Here is a 15107-nt window from a genome sequence, read left to right on the forward strand (position 1 = left end):
TGTCAGATAGAGCTTCTGGGCGCGATTCGAATGTGTCCGCGCTGAGAGTGTCGGGGGTGAAAGGATGATAGCTAGGTCTCTAGCAGCTCCTTGCTGTATTTGGCGAGCACTGTAAAACGAGGAACGGGAGATTCGCCAACCTTTAAGAAAACAACTCTGGCACAGCACTGTACTGCACGAGTCGGCTGAGCACAGGTCGCGACAAGCTTAGGAGTCTAGTCCTGAGCTTTGCGGACAACGCCGCGGTCGAAGAAGGGAAAAGTCGCGTCGGCGCGCCCGTTCAACGATAACCTCCAATTCCTCGAAAGTCGAAAGGGAGGCGGCGCACGCGATGCAGAGATATGACCCCGCGCGTTGTGTGGGTGAGGTGATGGAGATGGATCGCTAGTGGCGTGCATGAACTTTTGTCTTCGCGACATCTGCAGACAGCAACGCGGGCACGTGACACAGCGGTGGGTCGCCGCACGCTAGCTCCTGCCTAGCCCACTAGCGCCAGGGCCTGGTAAGCGAGAATTGCAGAACACCGGAATTTTGACCTCTCGACGTCCGATCACTAACGACACAGCACCCCAGTGGTAAGTTTCATCGACAACGTGCTGGCAGCTATTGTCCCATACTAATTCTTGTCCAGACTCAGGTACGAAATTTTCCGACGCGCCACGCCACCTCGGAGACGACATCGCTCACATCACTGCAGACAATTACCCACTGACTCCCCGGGAAATTCATCACGATGCCTTCCAACAGACTCACCTACGTACGTCGCACCGCAACCTCGAGAGCTAGGCCCGGCGATTGAGAGGGCTCAAGAGGAAATTCGGAATTGAAGGCTGACATCTGGGCAGAGGCGACGTGCGCCATACAACACCAAGAGCCAGAAGGTCCGCATTGTCAGGACTCCCGGTGGTGAGCTCCGTTACCTGCACATCAAGAAGAAGGGCACTGCCCCCAAGTGCGGTGTAAGTTGAATTGACATGGCGCCAAGGCGTGTTATTGACGATTGCCAGGACTGCGGTACCAAGCTCCAGGGTGTTCCCGCCCTCCGCCCCCGCGAGTACGCCCAAGTTTCCCGCCCCAAGAAGACCGTCCAGCGCGCCTACGGTGGATCGCGATGCGCCAACTGCGTTCAGGATCGCATTGTCCGTGCTTTCCTGATCGAGGAGCAGAAGGTCGTTAAGAAGGTGCTCAAGGAGTCCCAGCAAAAGAAGCGTTAAGTGGTTGCGTTGAAGGATGAGGGGGTTTAGCATGTCAAAACTGGGTCAACGGTGTTACGTGCATTATGGGCAGTCTCCTGGTTCGGTCGGCTTTTACGATATCAAGAAGATTTCTGCGCCACTCGGCCAGGATGTAGCTGAGTAGGATCACGAATACATCCACAAGCTACGACACGACTCTCCCAGGATGCTATAGTGTGACGCCAATGTGAAGGGCCGGTGGCTTGAATGCTTGCTCAGAAGCCGTATTCCAATGCAAACTGGTGCGCCTAAAATTTCCCTGGCTTGCGTCTTTCGAGAAGAATGCGCGAGTGCTACTGTCAGTCAACACACGGCTTGAGGGCAGAATTTATCATTGCAACATAATATCAACACGTGCTCAGACGACAGTAGTACCGAATCGACGTCTATATATATAGCTGCTTGCATGTCATAGCCTGCATACTGATGACGACGATGTGAACCATGTCTTGCATCGATGTATGGGACACAGACGTCATGTCCAGACGGTGAGGCGCGTGTCATTCAGACTCAGATACAAATAAACCTAGCCGTGACGGGAGAAACATGTCGGATAGGCACGGTGCCCAGCCAGAAGAAGGCTGGTGAGCCGTGACTCGAGCATGGGCCCGATGATGTGATTGGTGGTTGACGAGCGTTCATGTACGTAGAGCTTGCCGGCGCTCGAGGACGTGGAGCTTGCAATTTGCGATTGCAACGACGCGCATGATCGAGCGCCTGTTCCGCGCCCTTCCTGGTCCTGGAGTGTTGGAGTCAGACTCTGGCGCCGCGAGTGAATGTGACTTTTGCGCTGGCGGCCTCGGACACTCAGCCAGCGCGACCCCCACTTACACTCACCTCGACACCCTAAATCGTCTGCGATATCGGTCGCCATGTCGAACAACATGTTACATTCCTTGTCGCCGACGACGCCGGGACTACAAGCCCTTCCGCACCCTTTCGCAAGCCCCAACAGCAACCATGCGCGCGGTTTTAAGCGCTCGGCATCCAGCGACGACGACGAAAACGGCGATGGAGATACGCGCCCGTCGTCGTCGTCGCGGCGCAATACCGCCGTGAAGCGCGCATGCAACGAGTGTCGCCAGCAAAAGGTATGCCAGATCACTCTGTGTGCCAGTCGGCGGTAGACAGTTGGGCGATCAACACTCTTGTTCTTCTTTTTCCACCACCACTGTAACTGCTTCTTCCCGCTAACTCTGACTTTTTTCTTCACAGCTCAAATGCAACGTTCAGCAAGATCCCTTCGTCAGCTGCGCCCGCTGCCAGAAGCAAAACCTACGATGCGTCATCGAGCCAAACTTCAAGCGCATAGGCAAGCGCAACCGGAATGCAGAGATGGAGAAGGAAATGGAATATCTCCGCGAGAGGCTGGCAATGTACGAGGGCCAGTCCACGCCAAACCAACCTGTCCTCAAAGCTCCGCCGCAAACGTCAAATAATAGTCACAACTTCACTCCCGGTCCAGTGCCCAAGGTCGAGGATGATGCATTTTTACAAACACAACACACACAAGTTGCGGCAACGTCTCTCCTCGACCTGCGCAGCGGATCGCCTATGTTCTTTTCGCTCGGCGCTGGCGAAGTGAGGCTTGGGCACAGCGAGGTCAACGACTTGTTCACCGAGTATTTCCAGCTCTACCATCCATTTTTGCCATTCCTAGACCAGGTGCGGTCGCCCGACGAATACTATTCTCAGGACCATAAGCTCTTGTTCTGGGCCATTATTGCTGTTGCCGCACGGCGCTACGGGCCTAGGCCGTCCCTCCTCAAGGAACTTGCCAAACCACTCAGCGATCTGATATGGGATTCGATAAGAAATCAGCCCAACCATCACGTGGTCAAGGCCTTGTGTCTTCTCTGTACCTGGCCTTTACCAGCCGAGCGAACAGTAACAGATCCAACCTTTATCCTCTCTGGTGCCATGATGCAAGTCGCAATGCAAATAGGCCTACACCAGCCGACCCATCCAGATGACTTTTCTAGAACGAAGATGCGCCTACGGCAAGAGGATATTCACGATCGCCTGAGGACATGGGCTGTCTGCAATATTGTAGCACAAACGTAGGCCTAGCCTTGCTTGCAACCCCAGAAAAAGACTAACAACTTTCAGGGTATCGACAGGAAACGGACAGCCCTCTATCACACTCTACGATACCACGCTTGATTTCAAAGTGGATGACGAGGAGCACATGCGTATCATACCGCCAACGCTGTTTGTTCGGCTTCGCCAAGAAATGGCAGCAAGCAGGATTAACAAGCTACTGTACTCAGTGAACAGTCGTCGATTTGCCGAAGGTGCTGCCATCAGCTATATGAGTCTCGAAGCAGATCGCCTGAAAGAGGAGCGTGTTAAAGAGGAAAATAGTTCTCTTGATGGCGTTGATAGTGGCAAGTTGTACTGGTAGCATTCGTCACAGCATTGATTGACTAATAATGAGTAGATCTGGAAGAGCTATATCATTACGCCGTCTCATTGCACCTTCACCTATACTCTTTCTTCAGCACTGAAGCCCGACTGGAGCGACGGGACGATCTTGTCGCCTTGTACTTCGCCGCGACAGCTTACCTGGAACGCGTCTTCAAATTGCATAGCGATGGAAAGCTACCCTACGTTCCCTATTATGTAATGCAGATGGCACTCGCAGCTGGATTCGCCCTACTCAAACTCCTCAATTCCGATTTTGCCAGCAAATTGCCTGCGGACAAAGGTCGACAATTCGTACTGCAAACGGTTGACGCACTGAGAAAGGCCAAAGTGTGGTCCAACGACCTTTTGGATCGGTTCGCTGAAGTGCTAGCACAGCTCTGGAAGGAAAGCTCTCGAGGTCGCAGCTTGCACAGCATGTCGCAATCACCCTCCCTTAGCAATGCAGGCATGAACAGCAGTATGTTCAACCACCACAATCAGCGGCAACAGCAACAACACGAGCAAAGACGGAGCAGTGCCACATTACTGGATGATCCTCTCGGCCTAATAATCAGAAGCCGGATGAGTATGAGCGTAGTATTCGACTGTGCATGGCGCTGGCGCGAGGCGCAGGTTGCCGGTGCCGCGGAATTACTCGAAAAAACCGTTACAACGAATCCTACCAACCCGGACTCTTCTGGTAATTCTACGCCACCGAATGGCGTGGTAATTGAGAATCCCGCGCATACCCTGCCAAACTTCAATCCACACATCAATACGCTCAGTATGCCCCTTCAGCTCTCCAATGGCATGGCGAGCGCCAATAGTTTTGAAATGTTCGACTCTGTATCTTGGTTGCTGGATACACAACCAGATTGGACATATGGCAGTGGAACTTTTGGAAACGATTTTGGTGTCTAAGTTGAATCTGGACAAACGATAGAGTGGTTTGTCGTCGCAGGATCTCCCTGAGCCAGTTTCTGAGTCGCTTGGAGTCTTCTGATTCTGGAACAGATTCATACAAAGGCAATATTGAAGTAAATAAGTTTGGATCATTGAGGCATCTGCGAGTTTTGGGTGTTTGATTTAGCGTGGCGTTTGGGCGGAGAATTGATCATTCAACTTAAGAGTCCTGTTCGTGACACTATGTGTCTTTATTGTTAGTGTGTTGGACTTGACTTGTAAATGTCTAAGTTTAGTAATACAAAGTGTTGCGCTCCTTGCTCATTCGATGTGACAGCATATCTCCTTGAATAATTTGGACTTATAATTTATTGTGCCGTCTGTGTGGTGCTTATCAAGTGTTATACTACAAAATGATGTGCCCATGGACCAAACCAGTATATTAGTTTTTTTTTCACCATATTAAATTGCAGTGTTAATCATCCAAGTTCAACTTCTATTTCTACTTTGCTTTGCGCTATTTTCTATCCTCTATGTACCTTATTTTTGGTTTGAAACGAAATCTACGGAAATACATGCATTAAATAAGTATCGTATTAAATTCATACCCTGCATGATTTAGAAATACAACTCAAAAAGTGTCGATATCTCAGAATATGTAGAGAAATAACTTCGCTGATAAAGCGTTGAACAGATGAAATGTCAAAATAAAGAATAACTAGCGAATTTAATTTTTTGGGACGACAATAAAACCTCAACATTACAAAAATAATATTCGCAAAAAACGACCACACGATCAAACAAAGAATTCAAGACAAGTAAGATAATTTGACGAGTCAGAAAAATGAATATTAGGTAGTATATCGAAAGCAGTAGTTTCAAAATATTGATTACCCCTTCTAACCATACTCATTGTGAAGAGGAAAAAAAATCTATGCAACGCACATACAGCATACCTCACATAAACACGGACACAAAAATCCTGACTCAAAACGTTTCAAAACCCGCCCATAAAAAACATGTGGCATACAAACAAAACGCTCGAATTGGTCTTGGGGAATTTCAGGTTAGACGTTAAAAAAAGGAAGAGAGAGAGAGAGAGAGAGGTGAAGGCTTAATGTCCACATCCACAGGCTTCACCATGCAAAACACCCTCATCCCTCTTCTTGAAATCACCCCCGTAACTTGCCAGATGAGTCTGGCCATCCAGTCTCTCACCCACATCCGGTATCTTACCCATCCAACTAACTTCAGTGCCATTGACACCCTGGACCATCAATCCCCGGCCCTTTTCTAGCAGTTCCCTCGTTACAGCATTGACATCGACATTCAGATAGTCCCTGAGGAACTGGCCAACCTCGGTGTTCTCATGGTTACCCTGGAGTGCGTGTGCAGCTTCGGGATTAGAGGTATAGATGTTGACGTCTGCGGCGCTGTGACCGTGAGTCGACCAGCCAGTCTGCGAGCGGCGCGAAACCATGTCTGCGTATTGGTAGAGGGAAGTTGCGGGGTCCTTGACGAGATTGTTGACTTCGTCGTCGTTGAAATCGTGGATGCCCAGACCGGTGGTGATGGAATCGCGGACAAAATCGGCGGTTTGATCGGTTGAGGGGTTGGTTGCGAGGAATGTGTTGTATGCGAGAGCGAGGTGTTCGGCGGAGTGGGAGGCGTTGGCGAGAGGAGACGGGTACCAGAGATATTCAGGGTATGAAGCATGGAGTTCTGGAGGATATGTTAGCTGTGGTTCGTGCAAAGAGTATGGGAGACGACGTACGTCGAGCGGCTGCGAGGCCACCGGTTTCGTGGTCAGACGTCGAGACCATGACGGTTTGTGTCTTCTCCTTCTTGATGAAGTTGAGGACGCTGTTAAAAGTCTTGTCGTATGCAAGCACCTCGTGGACTTGAGCAGCAGGGTCGTTGTGGTGGCCTGCATGATCGATCCTGGAACCCTCAATCATTAGGAAAAAGCCTTTGTCGCTGTCTCTGGTCGCATGGCTGAGCGCTTTCATGGCGGCCTCGGCCATCTCGTGCAGACTCGGGTAGACGTCGTTCTGACTGCGGCGGTCGATTTCATAGGGGATATCTGTGTCAGCAAAGAGTCCCAACATGGGCAAGTCGACCGAAACTCCTCCCTTCAATTTGTCGAATCCAGCACGGTCCGAAATGTAGTTGAATCCATTCTTCTTGGCCACTCCGATAATGTCCTTGTCATCGGCTCGGCAGCTTGAATCGCCAGTCGAGTTTGATATGAAGTGGCATCGGCCACCGCCAAACATCAAGTCAACCACACGTCCAAGCGGGTGGTCTCCAACCATTTGTTCTGCAATGCGGTCTTCCTCAGATCGCATGTTCACATGCGCAGCAAAGCACGCCGGTGTAGCATCAGTGATGCGCGTTGTAACTACTAAGCCGGTCATGTATCCCGCCTTCTTAGCCGCTTCCAGCACAGTACCACATGGCTCGTGATCAGGAGTTACGGAGATGGCGCCGTTGTAGCTCTTCTGTGCGCAAGAGAAGGCCGTCGCACCGGCTGCTGAGTCGGTGATGAGCGAGGAAGAGGAGCGTGTTCGTGACTGGCCGATGAGGTGCTGATCGAGGACGAGCTGCTCATTGAAAGGAGCGCCATTCTGGAACTGCATGAAAGATCGCGTGAGAGAAAGTGAGGTAGGGCCCATGCCATCAGAAACCATGAAAATCAGGTTCCTCTTCCCACTTGCTTGGGGTGTCTTGGAGTCGTCGGTCGAACTTTGGAGGAGAATGCCGAGCACAACGACAGCGCCTGTTGCAATAACGGCCCAGACAAACAGTCCGACTTCTCTCCATTTCTGTGATTGCGAATATCCCTTCTGTCCGTATCCGGTCCGGCGGCCTGTGAGTAGGGCATCTTCTTCTGCCAGATCGCGGCCACCGCTTATCTCAGAAGACGCGCGGTTCGACAGTAGGGGGCGAGCACCAGACATGGTGGATGTTGTGGGAGCACAAAGGCCCAGTAAAGACTAAACAGTGCGAAAGCGATGCGAGGGTTGGGTTCGTGGTTTGTTACATGCAGACTGGAGATTACGGGGTGGAGACCTAGTCAGGTCAGATGGATAGCCACGGGGGTTGTTGCGACGGATGATCGACACCGTATGTGTTGCTAGCGTGACACGCTCATACCACGTGATACAAGCTTTATCCTTCTCCTGGAGACGTCTTGGCGAGACCTAGTAATCTTTACAATGATCTATAGTAGGAGGGTCGAAAATCTTTGAGAATATATAGATACAAGGCTGCTTAGACAGTTATAAGACAAGTGGTCTAATGCAGCATTTGTGTGTAGACTTACTGGACTACGAGACCTCTAGTCATAACCACTCAGCAGCCCATAGTCTTCATGTTCACCACTGACAGTCGGTTATCTGCCATCAGTGTCTTCTCATACTTGCAATGTCTTAACTTTTCTACCGCTCTAAGCGCTCTTTGAACTAACTTCTATCTCATCTTCTGTTGATCCACTATACGGTAATCTCGATCCTCGTTATGTAGTCAACTTAGCTCAGCATTACATCGAATCAAGCCAATGAGAACCACAAGTGATATTTTTTACTCACAGCTCATTTCGAAGAATGGCATTCATCCGAGAAACAACATTTGGATATGAACATGACCTGGTAAGACATTTGCAAGTAGTAAGCGTATCATATTGGGAATTGGTCAGCTTATTAAGCACACGGAAAAATATTCTGCAAAAGCCCGAAGTGAATATGTAGAACGCTGGATTGAGTGGTGGAGTCCCTGGCAGAGAAGTATATTAGATTGCCAGCAATCTCTGCCCGAGAAAGAGACGATGTTTGCTCGCAAGAAGAGCCTCCGCACCAAAACTCATTGAACATTTCTGTTTCATTCCTAATTCATTTTCAAGAAAGATACCTAGAATCATATCGAAAAACTTCCTTATTAGAAGCGCATATATCACAAGTTACGAGAATGAATCCTGAGTGTGGTAGACTCGTGGTTGTAGTTGCTTCCCTGCATATTATCATGCTTGCGAAAATAAGACACGGCCACCCTACGGAGTATACGTTCAGAGAGGATATACCACCTGGTTTCAGAAATGAAGCCAAGTACCAGACAGATTTTTCCAATGAAATATCTTCCAGAGCATGTGAAGATATCGGGACACTTAGACAGATGGCGCGTTCACAATCATTGCCAACATTGAGTGGACGTGCCGTTGTACCCTGCATATACCTAGGTATACTAAAAGCTACCGCAACATTCCTAACGAGCAGCAAGGCACCACGATTCACCCTCCTATTCGAACAATGTTTGCGCAACTTAAGAAATGAATTTTGTGAGTCAGATATGCAGGCCAAACCACTGACACGGCAAGGCAAATACGAAATCAAGTATGCACTCAAAACTGAACTTTTGATTTCGACTAAAGCCGTGGCTGGTGAACACACCGAGCCTACTTAGGCTATGAATAATATCCATGAACGCCCACGCTATGCTTTCAAATAAAGGATAAAATCGTCCAAGCTTCTTAAATAGTTCTGCCTCTAAATCTCCTCAGATTCCGTCTCGAGCCATTGGCCAAAGTAGACGCAAGTTCGTGCTGAAATTTCACCCTCGTCTCCACATAAATCAAATACTGGGCAGTTGCCGCAGGGAGCGTCTACGAAACCATTGTAGACTTTGGTATCTGTTGCGCGCAGCACAGTCCGATAGTTGGTACCTGATATCTTCTCTAGTCGATCGTCGAGCACCATCATCTCGAGTAATTGCTCCATGTCGTCTTCGCGCACGAATTTGCCACGTAAAATCTCTTTCGAGTTGAGCCAGTTGGCTACGGAGGCGGCGGTCGGGTACTGTGGGTTGTGTCGATGAACAAGTTTGGTTACATTTGGATCCTTGGATGGGCGATGAGGCTTGACAGCCGGCGCAATGTCCTCAATGTCCGGAATGCCTTGCACTTGGGCTTTCTTCCAGGCAATGGCAGCCGTCCTATCTTCCGTGATGTCGTAATCGTTCCAGTTGCCCGGCACCCGGATGCAAGTTTCGTTCTCCACATGCTGTGCAACAATACCCGATATTGTATCAATTAGCGCCATGTCAAAGTCGCCTTCTGATTGCCATGGCCCGCCAGCGATATCTTCCGAGGGCTTGAGGTGCTTCAAGAGATACATTTTACGGTTGGGGTGCTTGACGCTCATGACTGACTGCACCAAGTCCTTGGACTCCAAGCTCTTGAGACATTTTGTGAGGGTTTGCTGGGTGACATTGGTCTTGGTTCGAAGGTACTTGGACCAGATACCTTCGGCCTGGGCCTGGTCGATGTGCTGGTAGAGGAGGCGCTCGTCGGGAGTTAGTCGTCGAAGCCTGGGCATACATGTTAGCAGGGCGCTCGCATATGCTATTTCGAGTGTTTGAGACTGCGCACTCGTGCACAGCATCAAGGGCGCACACACTTGTCGGCCTCTTCTCGTGTTCTCAGCTTCCAGCACGGGTCTCCCTCAAGATGCATGAGCTTCAAGAGATGGCGGTCGCCGAGCTCTTGCAACAGCTCCATCAGCTGCGTCACGGTATCTGCAACCTGCATGTTGGACAGGTCGCGCTGGAAGAAGATGTGGCCTGCTGGTCGTTGGGCGCATTTCTCGTATAGCGCATCGGCGGGGCTGAGGCTTTCATTGTTGCTCTTGTTGGCGTCAACGGGCTCTTCTTTGGGCACCGGCGAAGGCGCCGTTACTGAAGTCATGCTGGATCTAAGGTCTGGGTGTGCGTCACCGGTCGATCATGAGGTTATGGTGAAGGCGAAGGTGAAGACGCGACGACATGCCAACCGTGACCAAAAGTTTTTGGCGGGACCGCGACGAGTCACGCCCAATCACGTGTTGGCGGGAGTGGAATGCGGGGAAGACGACGCCGCTCCTTCTCGCTTACCACCGTATGCACTCCTTGGCCTCCCTACTGTTCTTCATTTCTCATTCTCCATTCTCCATTTTTCGTCCTTTCACTCAACACCCTTCTCACGTGTACTCCCTATACAGAGATGACTAGAGGCACAGCGGCAATGTCAGCCTCCGAGTCCCTTTGCATGCCATCCATGCTGCACCCCACGCGCTAAGTCTACCTAGACACGGGTTCGTGCATCGTGACTCGGATACGTAAAGTGCCTTTGCATTTGCAGTCAACCCCTTGACCCCGCATATGGGAGGCTTGCGGTCGAGCAGCGTATGCCGGCTAAAGACTGTCGAACAAAATTCCTAGGTCACTCTGCGCTGGAAACGATAGCCGATGATCTTTCCCTGCTACGGCATGCATCTTCTGCACAGCGAGTCCTGGGGCTGCCACTTTGGTAGGCATCTCGCGAGCAATTAATTGCTGCAGTCTCGTCTGCTTGACAAACGCATTTGGTCCTTGTACATGCATATAAAAGCACGCTTCATTGCCGTTCTTGTATTAAAGGCTCTTTCATCTGCAGTCCGGGTACCATCATCCGGCTACCACCCACGGCCAGGTCCTGCACCTTCACAGAGTCAAAATGATTTCCGGGTAGGGAATCCTAGATACCAATCACATAGTGCTTGCCTTTCCCATCTGGGTAAGCAGATCATTACTCCATGTCGTGAAACCATTGCCTTGTACGTGATGGCCACTCCCGGTTATCTGGGTCCCGACTGACGGAGCCTTTACTCCACATTCAGGCGTCTGGGGTCCCCGCATGTGTGCCCTGAATCATGAGCATTGCATGTTGATAAAGATAGTCCAGACTCCATCGCTGTAAGAGTATCTTCACTGTCGTGCTCCGTACACAACAGTGCCACTGAATCCGCCAGAGGCCAAACCACCATGGCAAGAGAGAAGCAGTTCCATGAACAAGTCACCACCGGTATTAATCTCACTACTGGTAGCAACCTCACTGATGAAGATACCGCTCGTAACCATGGACTCCACCACGACCATGTTGCCGAAGAGGCGCTCGGCGGGCGCACGGCCGACTTGGGCAAGTCATACTTTACCAGTGTGAACTTCATCGGCACAGTCATTGTAGGTCTTTGAGGTTTTCTGGTCGATGGAAGGCTCATGATGTATAGGCTACATGTTTGGCGCAAATATCGGGGTAATTCTATGTCCAACTTATGGCATAGGGCGAGACACTGACTATCGTCTAGGTATCTTGGCTGGGTTCTTCCATCCAACACCTTGAGCCTCATTAACGCTGCCATTGGACCATCACCAAACATCATATGGGTCAGCATCTCCTGGACAGCTGGTTTTGCTATTGGCTTCACGCTTGTTGGTCGTCTATCCGACATATTTGGTCGGAGATGGTTTTTCATTTGTTCATCTCTTCTCGGTTTAGTCGGCAACATCATTGGAGCGAGTGCACAAAGCATAGACATGTTGATTGTCAGTACAAAATGCTATAGAATCATACGGAGCTAACAGAAACAGGCCACCAACTCGATCAACGGCCTCGCCGCTGCCGGTCAGCTCTCGTTTCACATCATCCTCGGCGAGCTTGTACCAAACTCCCTCAGAGGTCCAGTCAATGCTTTTGTGCTTTTCACTTCGGTTCCGTTTGCCGTCTTTGGCCCTCCAGTTGCGCGATCACTATATCAGACCACAGCTCTTCAGTGGCGATGGTGCTATATCCTAGGATGTATCGTCAATGTTTTTGCCGTAGTCATGTACTTTTTCTTCTATTTCCCACCAACATACGTAAGCGAGCTCTCATCCACCCGTCTCGGCCAGGGGCTAACAAGTACAGGAAATGCTCCACGTTGGCGGCAAGTCTAAATTTAAACAGCTAAAGACTCTCGACTGGGTTGGTATTATTCTGTTTTCAACTGGCCTCGTTGTTTTTCTGATCGGCATGAACTGGGGTGGCTCGGCATATCCATGGGATAGCGGACACGTACTTGGAGCATTGTTTGCGGGATTTGGCACTTTGGTGGCATTTTGCTTTTGGGAAGCATACGCTCCTGGACTCGAATACCCACTAATCCCCCTACGGTTGTTCAGGAACATCAAGTACGATGCGAATGTAGCGTGTGCTAGTTTGGCGGCTATTGTCTACTATGCCAACACGGTCATCTGGCCCACCATGGTCTCTGCGTTGTTCACAACCGACATTTCCAAGATCGGGTGGCTTTCTGTAAGTTGGTAGATTCTTGAGCTTTTGAATTGAGACTGACATTTACAGTGTGCTGTCGGGGGTGGTCTGCTCCTGGGACAGATTCTTGGAGGTGCTGGTGTGCGCTATCTACCACGAATGAAGATCCAGATGACTGTGGCAGCAGTTATCACAACAGCCTTTGTCGCCGCCGTTGCCGCATCCGATGAGAGTACTGAAGACCGAACCACGACCTTTCTACTAATCGGCACCATTGCAGCAGGATACATTGAGAACCTGACGCTTTCGAGTACTGCATATCTTTGGGACCCAGCGGATATCGGTTTGGTGACTGGTGTCATGGGAGCCATACGCACCGGTCTTTCGGCCATCGCGACAAGCATGTACTCTTCCATCATCACAACAGAGTCAAAGAAGTATATTCCACGAAAAGTCAGGCCTGCTGCACTTGCCGCTGGTCTCCCGGAGTCGTCACTAGAGTCTCTACTTTTAAGTGTCACGTCGGGAAACTTCTCAGCCGTGCCTGGTGTTACGCCAGAGATTATTGCAGCGACTGGGAAAGCTGTGAAAGATGCTTATGCACTTTCGTTTAGAACGGTGTATCTCTGCACGCTACCGTTCGGAGTGCTGCTTATCGTTGCAGCACTGTTGTCACCAAATGTAGAGCAATATCTTACCGACGAAGTTGCTAGGAAGATGCATGATCGGGTCGAAAAGGATGGAGTTGAAAGGAAGGAGGTTATTGAAGCGTAGATTGAGGTTATGGAGTGTCACTCAGTACATATATATGTAGATATTCTAAGAATGTATAAACTTTTGTTAGATCAGAGATTGGTTTTGGCTCATTGTATTTGTCTGCCTGGAACTATGAAATCATCTAATCTTGATTGAACTTCTAGCAAAACGTTGTACGTGTATATTATCGGAATCCTCCCCTCCTCCCAGTCAAACCTCAAGACTTTTCCATCCATCACTCCCTCTTCAACCACTGCAGATTGACCGCACTAACACATCCCTTCTCCCCTTCCCTCAACCACCCCAGCAAATTCTCCATGCCCAACCGCTCAAACCCTATATGACTCTCCACACTGGCTCCCGCCGTATGACTCAAAACCATAACATTATTTCTCGTCGCCAACTTAGGATTCACACGCGGTTCATCGGCATGAACATCAAGTCCCGCCGCCCCGACCTTACCTTCATCCAACGCCTTATTCAGCGCCTCCTCATCCACCAATTTCCCACGCGCAATATTCACGAGCCGCGCCCCGGGCTTAAACTGATTAAACTGCGGCGTAGACAGTAGCACTTCGCCTTCAAACGGCGTAGCCAGCACCACGCAATCCGCGATCCCCAGCAACTCCTTCAGGCTAGCACAATACGTCGCCCCCACGCTCTTCTCTCGCTCCGCATCCTGCCTCACAACATCGTAGTACGCGATGCGCATTTCAAACGCGCGCGTCGCTTTTTCTGCAATCCGCATGCCGATGCGGCCGAGACCGATGATGCCGAGAACGCTATGATTCGGATTGTGTGTCACGGCGGCGATGTTGCGGTTTGCGTCGTGGAATTGCTCGGTGGACAGGGAGCGCGCGGCGAGGAAGGACCACGTGATTGCGCGGTAGCAGGACAGGATTAGCACGATGGCGGCGTCGGCGACGGACTCTGTGCACGCGGAGGCAGAGTTGCAGTATATGATGCCGTGAAGTGCCATGGTGCGCGTGTCGACCCAGTCGAAGCCTGCGCCGGCTGAGGCGTAGATTTTACAAGAGGAAGGGAGGAGAGAGCTATGTAGTAGTAGTTAATCATCTTTGTTCCTATCGAAATTTCATATTCTGTATCCTCTTTCTTTCCTTATGGTATGAAAAATAAAGGAGACAAAAAACATAAATTCTAAGAAATTAAGAAGAAAAAAAAAGATCAAACTTACATCAATTCCTCATCCCAATTCCCCATTTCCCCCCCAGTATTCCAAAACGGCCGGTACATGCCTACAAAATCCCCCCACCGCCCTTCCCGCAGCGCCGCCTTAAACTCCTCACGCCCCATCGAATACGTCCGCACAACATGGAATGTGGCCGCCAACTCGCGGTACAGTTCGTGATTCCAGCGTATATCGTCGCCGAGGTGCAGAATCGTGGGTTTCGCGGCTACATTTGCGGCCTGTGTTTGCAACGCCATTTTGCCCCTCTTCCGAAACGATTCCTACTTATTCTCTTCTGTTTTTTCTTTATAAAAAAAATCAAGGCTGTGAAAGATGGAAAAGCCGGCGAGTGAATTCTGTTCAAATAGATATATAGATATATAAAAATTGTAAGTTGTCGTTGATCTTTCTTTCCCAAGCTGTCACTCTCTTTCCGTCCCGCAGATATGTTGAGGAACGGTACTCGGTCATGTGGGCTCTTTTACCACACTTACCCCAGCAGGGATCCCGGGTTCGCGCG

The 15107-nt window shown here is 50.2% G+C and overlaps 8 protein-coding genes across 8 annotated transcripts; 5 read left to right on the plus strand and 3 right to left on the minus strand.

Moving 5' to 3' along the window:
- Window positions 1-733: 733 nt before the first annotated feature.
- Window positions 734-1214, plus strand: COCCADRAFT_37637 (uncharacterized protein; the record flags this gene model as incomplete). Its single annotated transcript, XM_007715090.1, has 3 exons — window positions 734-757; window positions 846-959; window positions 1008-1214. 3 exons carry the CDS (start codon window positions 734-736, stop codon window positions 1212-1214), a joined length of 345 nt encoding a protein of 114 aa, XP_007713280.1.
- Window positions 1215-2107: 893 nt separating this feature from the next.
- COCCADRAFT_37638 (uncharacterized protein) lies at window positions 2108-4562 on the plus strand (the record flags this gene model as incomplete). Its single annotated transcript, XM_007715091.1, has 4 exons — window positions 2108-2326; window positions 2451-3295; window positions 3345-3622; window positions 3676-4562. 4 exons carry the CDS (start codon window positions 2108-2110, stop codon window positions 4560-4562), a joined length of 2229 nt encoding a protein of 742 aa, XP_007713281.1.
- A 1096-nt stretch (window positions 4563-5658) lies between these two features.
- On the minus strand, window positions 5659-7504 carry COCCADRAFT_98739 (uncharacterized protein; the record flags this gene model as incomplete). Its single annotated transcript, XM_007715092.1, has 2 exons — window positions 5659-6266; window positions 6319-7504. The coding sequence occupies 2 exons, from the start codon at window positions 7502-7504 to the stop codon at window positions 5659-5661; spliced, it is 1794 nt and encodes a 597-aa protein (XP_007713282.1).
- Window positions 7505-8714: 1210 nt separating this feature from the next.
- On the plus strand, window positions 8715-9002 carry COCCADRAFT_98759 (uncharacterized protein; the record flags this gene model as incomplete). Its single annotated transcript, XM_007715093.1, has 1 exon — window positions 8715-9002. One exon carries the CDS (start codon window positions 8715-8717, stop codon window positions 9000-9002), a length of 288 nt encoding a protein of 95 aa, XP_007713283.1.
- Window positions 9003-9085: 83 nt separating this feature from the next.
- Window positions 9086-10281, minus strand: COCCADRAFT_37640 (uncharacterized protein; the record flags this gene model as incomplete). The annotated part of the gene is made up of 2 exons (XM_007715094.1): window positions 9086-9905; window positions 9995-10281. The coding sequence occupies 2 exons, from the start codon at window positions 10279-10281 to the stop codon at window positions 9086-9088; spliced, it is 1107 nt and encodes a 368-aa protein (XP_007713284.1).
- Window positions 10282-10949: 668 nt separating this feature from the next.
- Window positions 10950-11207, plus strand: COCCADRAFT_98761 (uncharacterized protein; the record flags this gene model as incomplete). The annotated part of the gene is made up of 1 exon (XM_007715095.1): window positions 10950-11207. One exon carries the CDS (start codon window positions 10950-10952, stop codon window positions 11205-11207), a length of 258 nt encoding a protein of 85 aa, XP_007713285.1.
- A 168-nt stretch (window positions 11208-11375) lies between these two features.
- On the plus strand, window positions 11376-13416 carry COCCADRAFT_98766 (uncharacterized protein; the record flags this gene model as incomplete). Its single annotated transcript, XM_007715096.1, has 6 exons — window positions 11376-11573; window positions 11621-11646; window positions 11699-11936; window positions 11982-12248; window positions 12298-12684; window positions 12733-13416. The coding sequence occupies 6 exons, from the start codon at window positions 11376-11378 to the stop codon at window positions 13414-13416; spliced, it is 1800 nt and encodes a 599-aa protein (XP_007713286.1).
- Window positions 13417-13633: 217 nt separating this feature from the next.
- COCCADRAFT_37643 (uncharacterized protein) lies at window positions 13634-14844 on the minus strand (the record flags this gene model as incomplete). Its single annotated transcript, XM_007715097.1, has 2 exons — window positions 13634-14450; window positions 14594-14844. The coding sequence occupies 2 exons, from the start codon at window positions 14842-14844 to the stop codon at window positions 13634-13636; spliced, it is 1068 nt and encodes a 355-aa protein (XP_007713287.1).
- Between the last annotated feature and the right edge of the window lie 263 nt (window positions 14845-15107).

This window comes from Bipolaris zeicola (assembly GCF_000523435.1).
Source record: "Bipolaris zeicola 26-R-13 unplaced genomic scaffold scaffold_97, whole genome shotgun sequence".
Taxonomy (NCBI): Eukaryota; Fungi; Ascomycota; class Dothideomycetes; order Pleosporales; family Pleosporaceae; genus Bipolaris; species Bipolaris zeicola.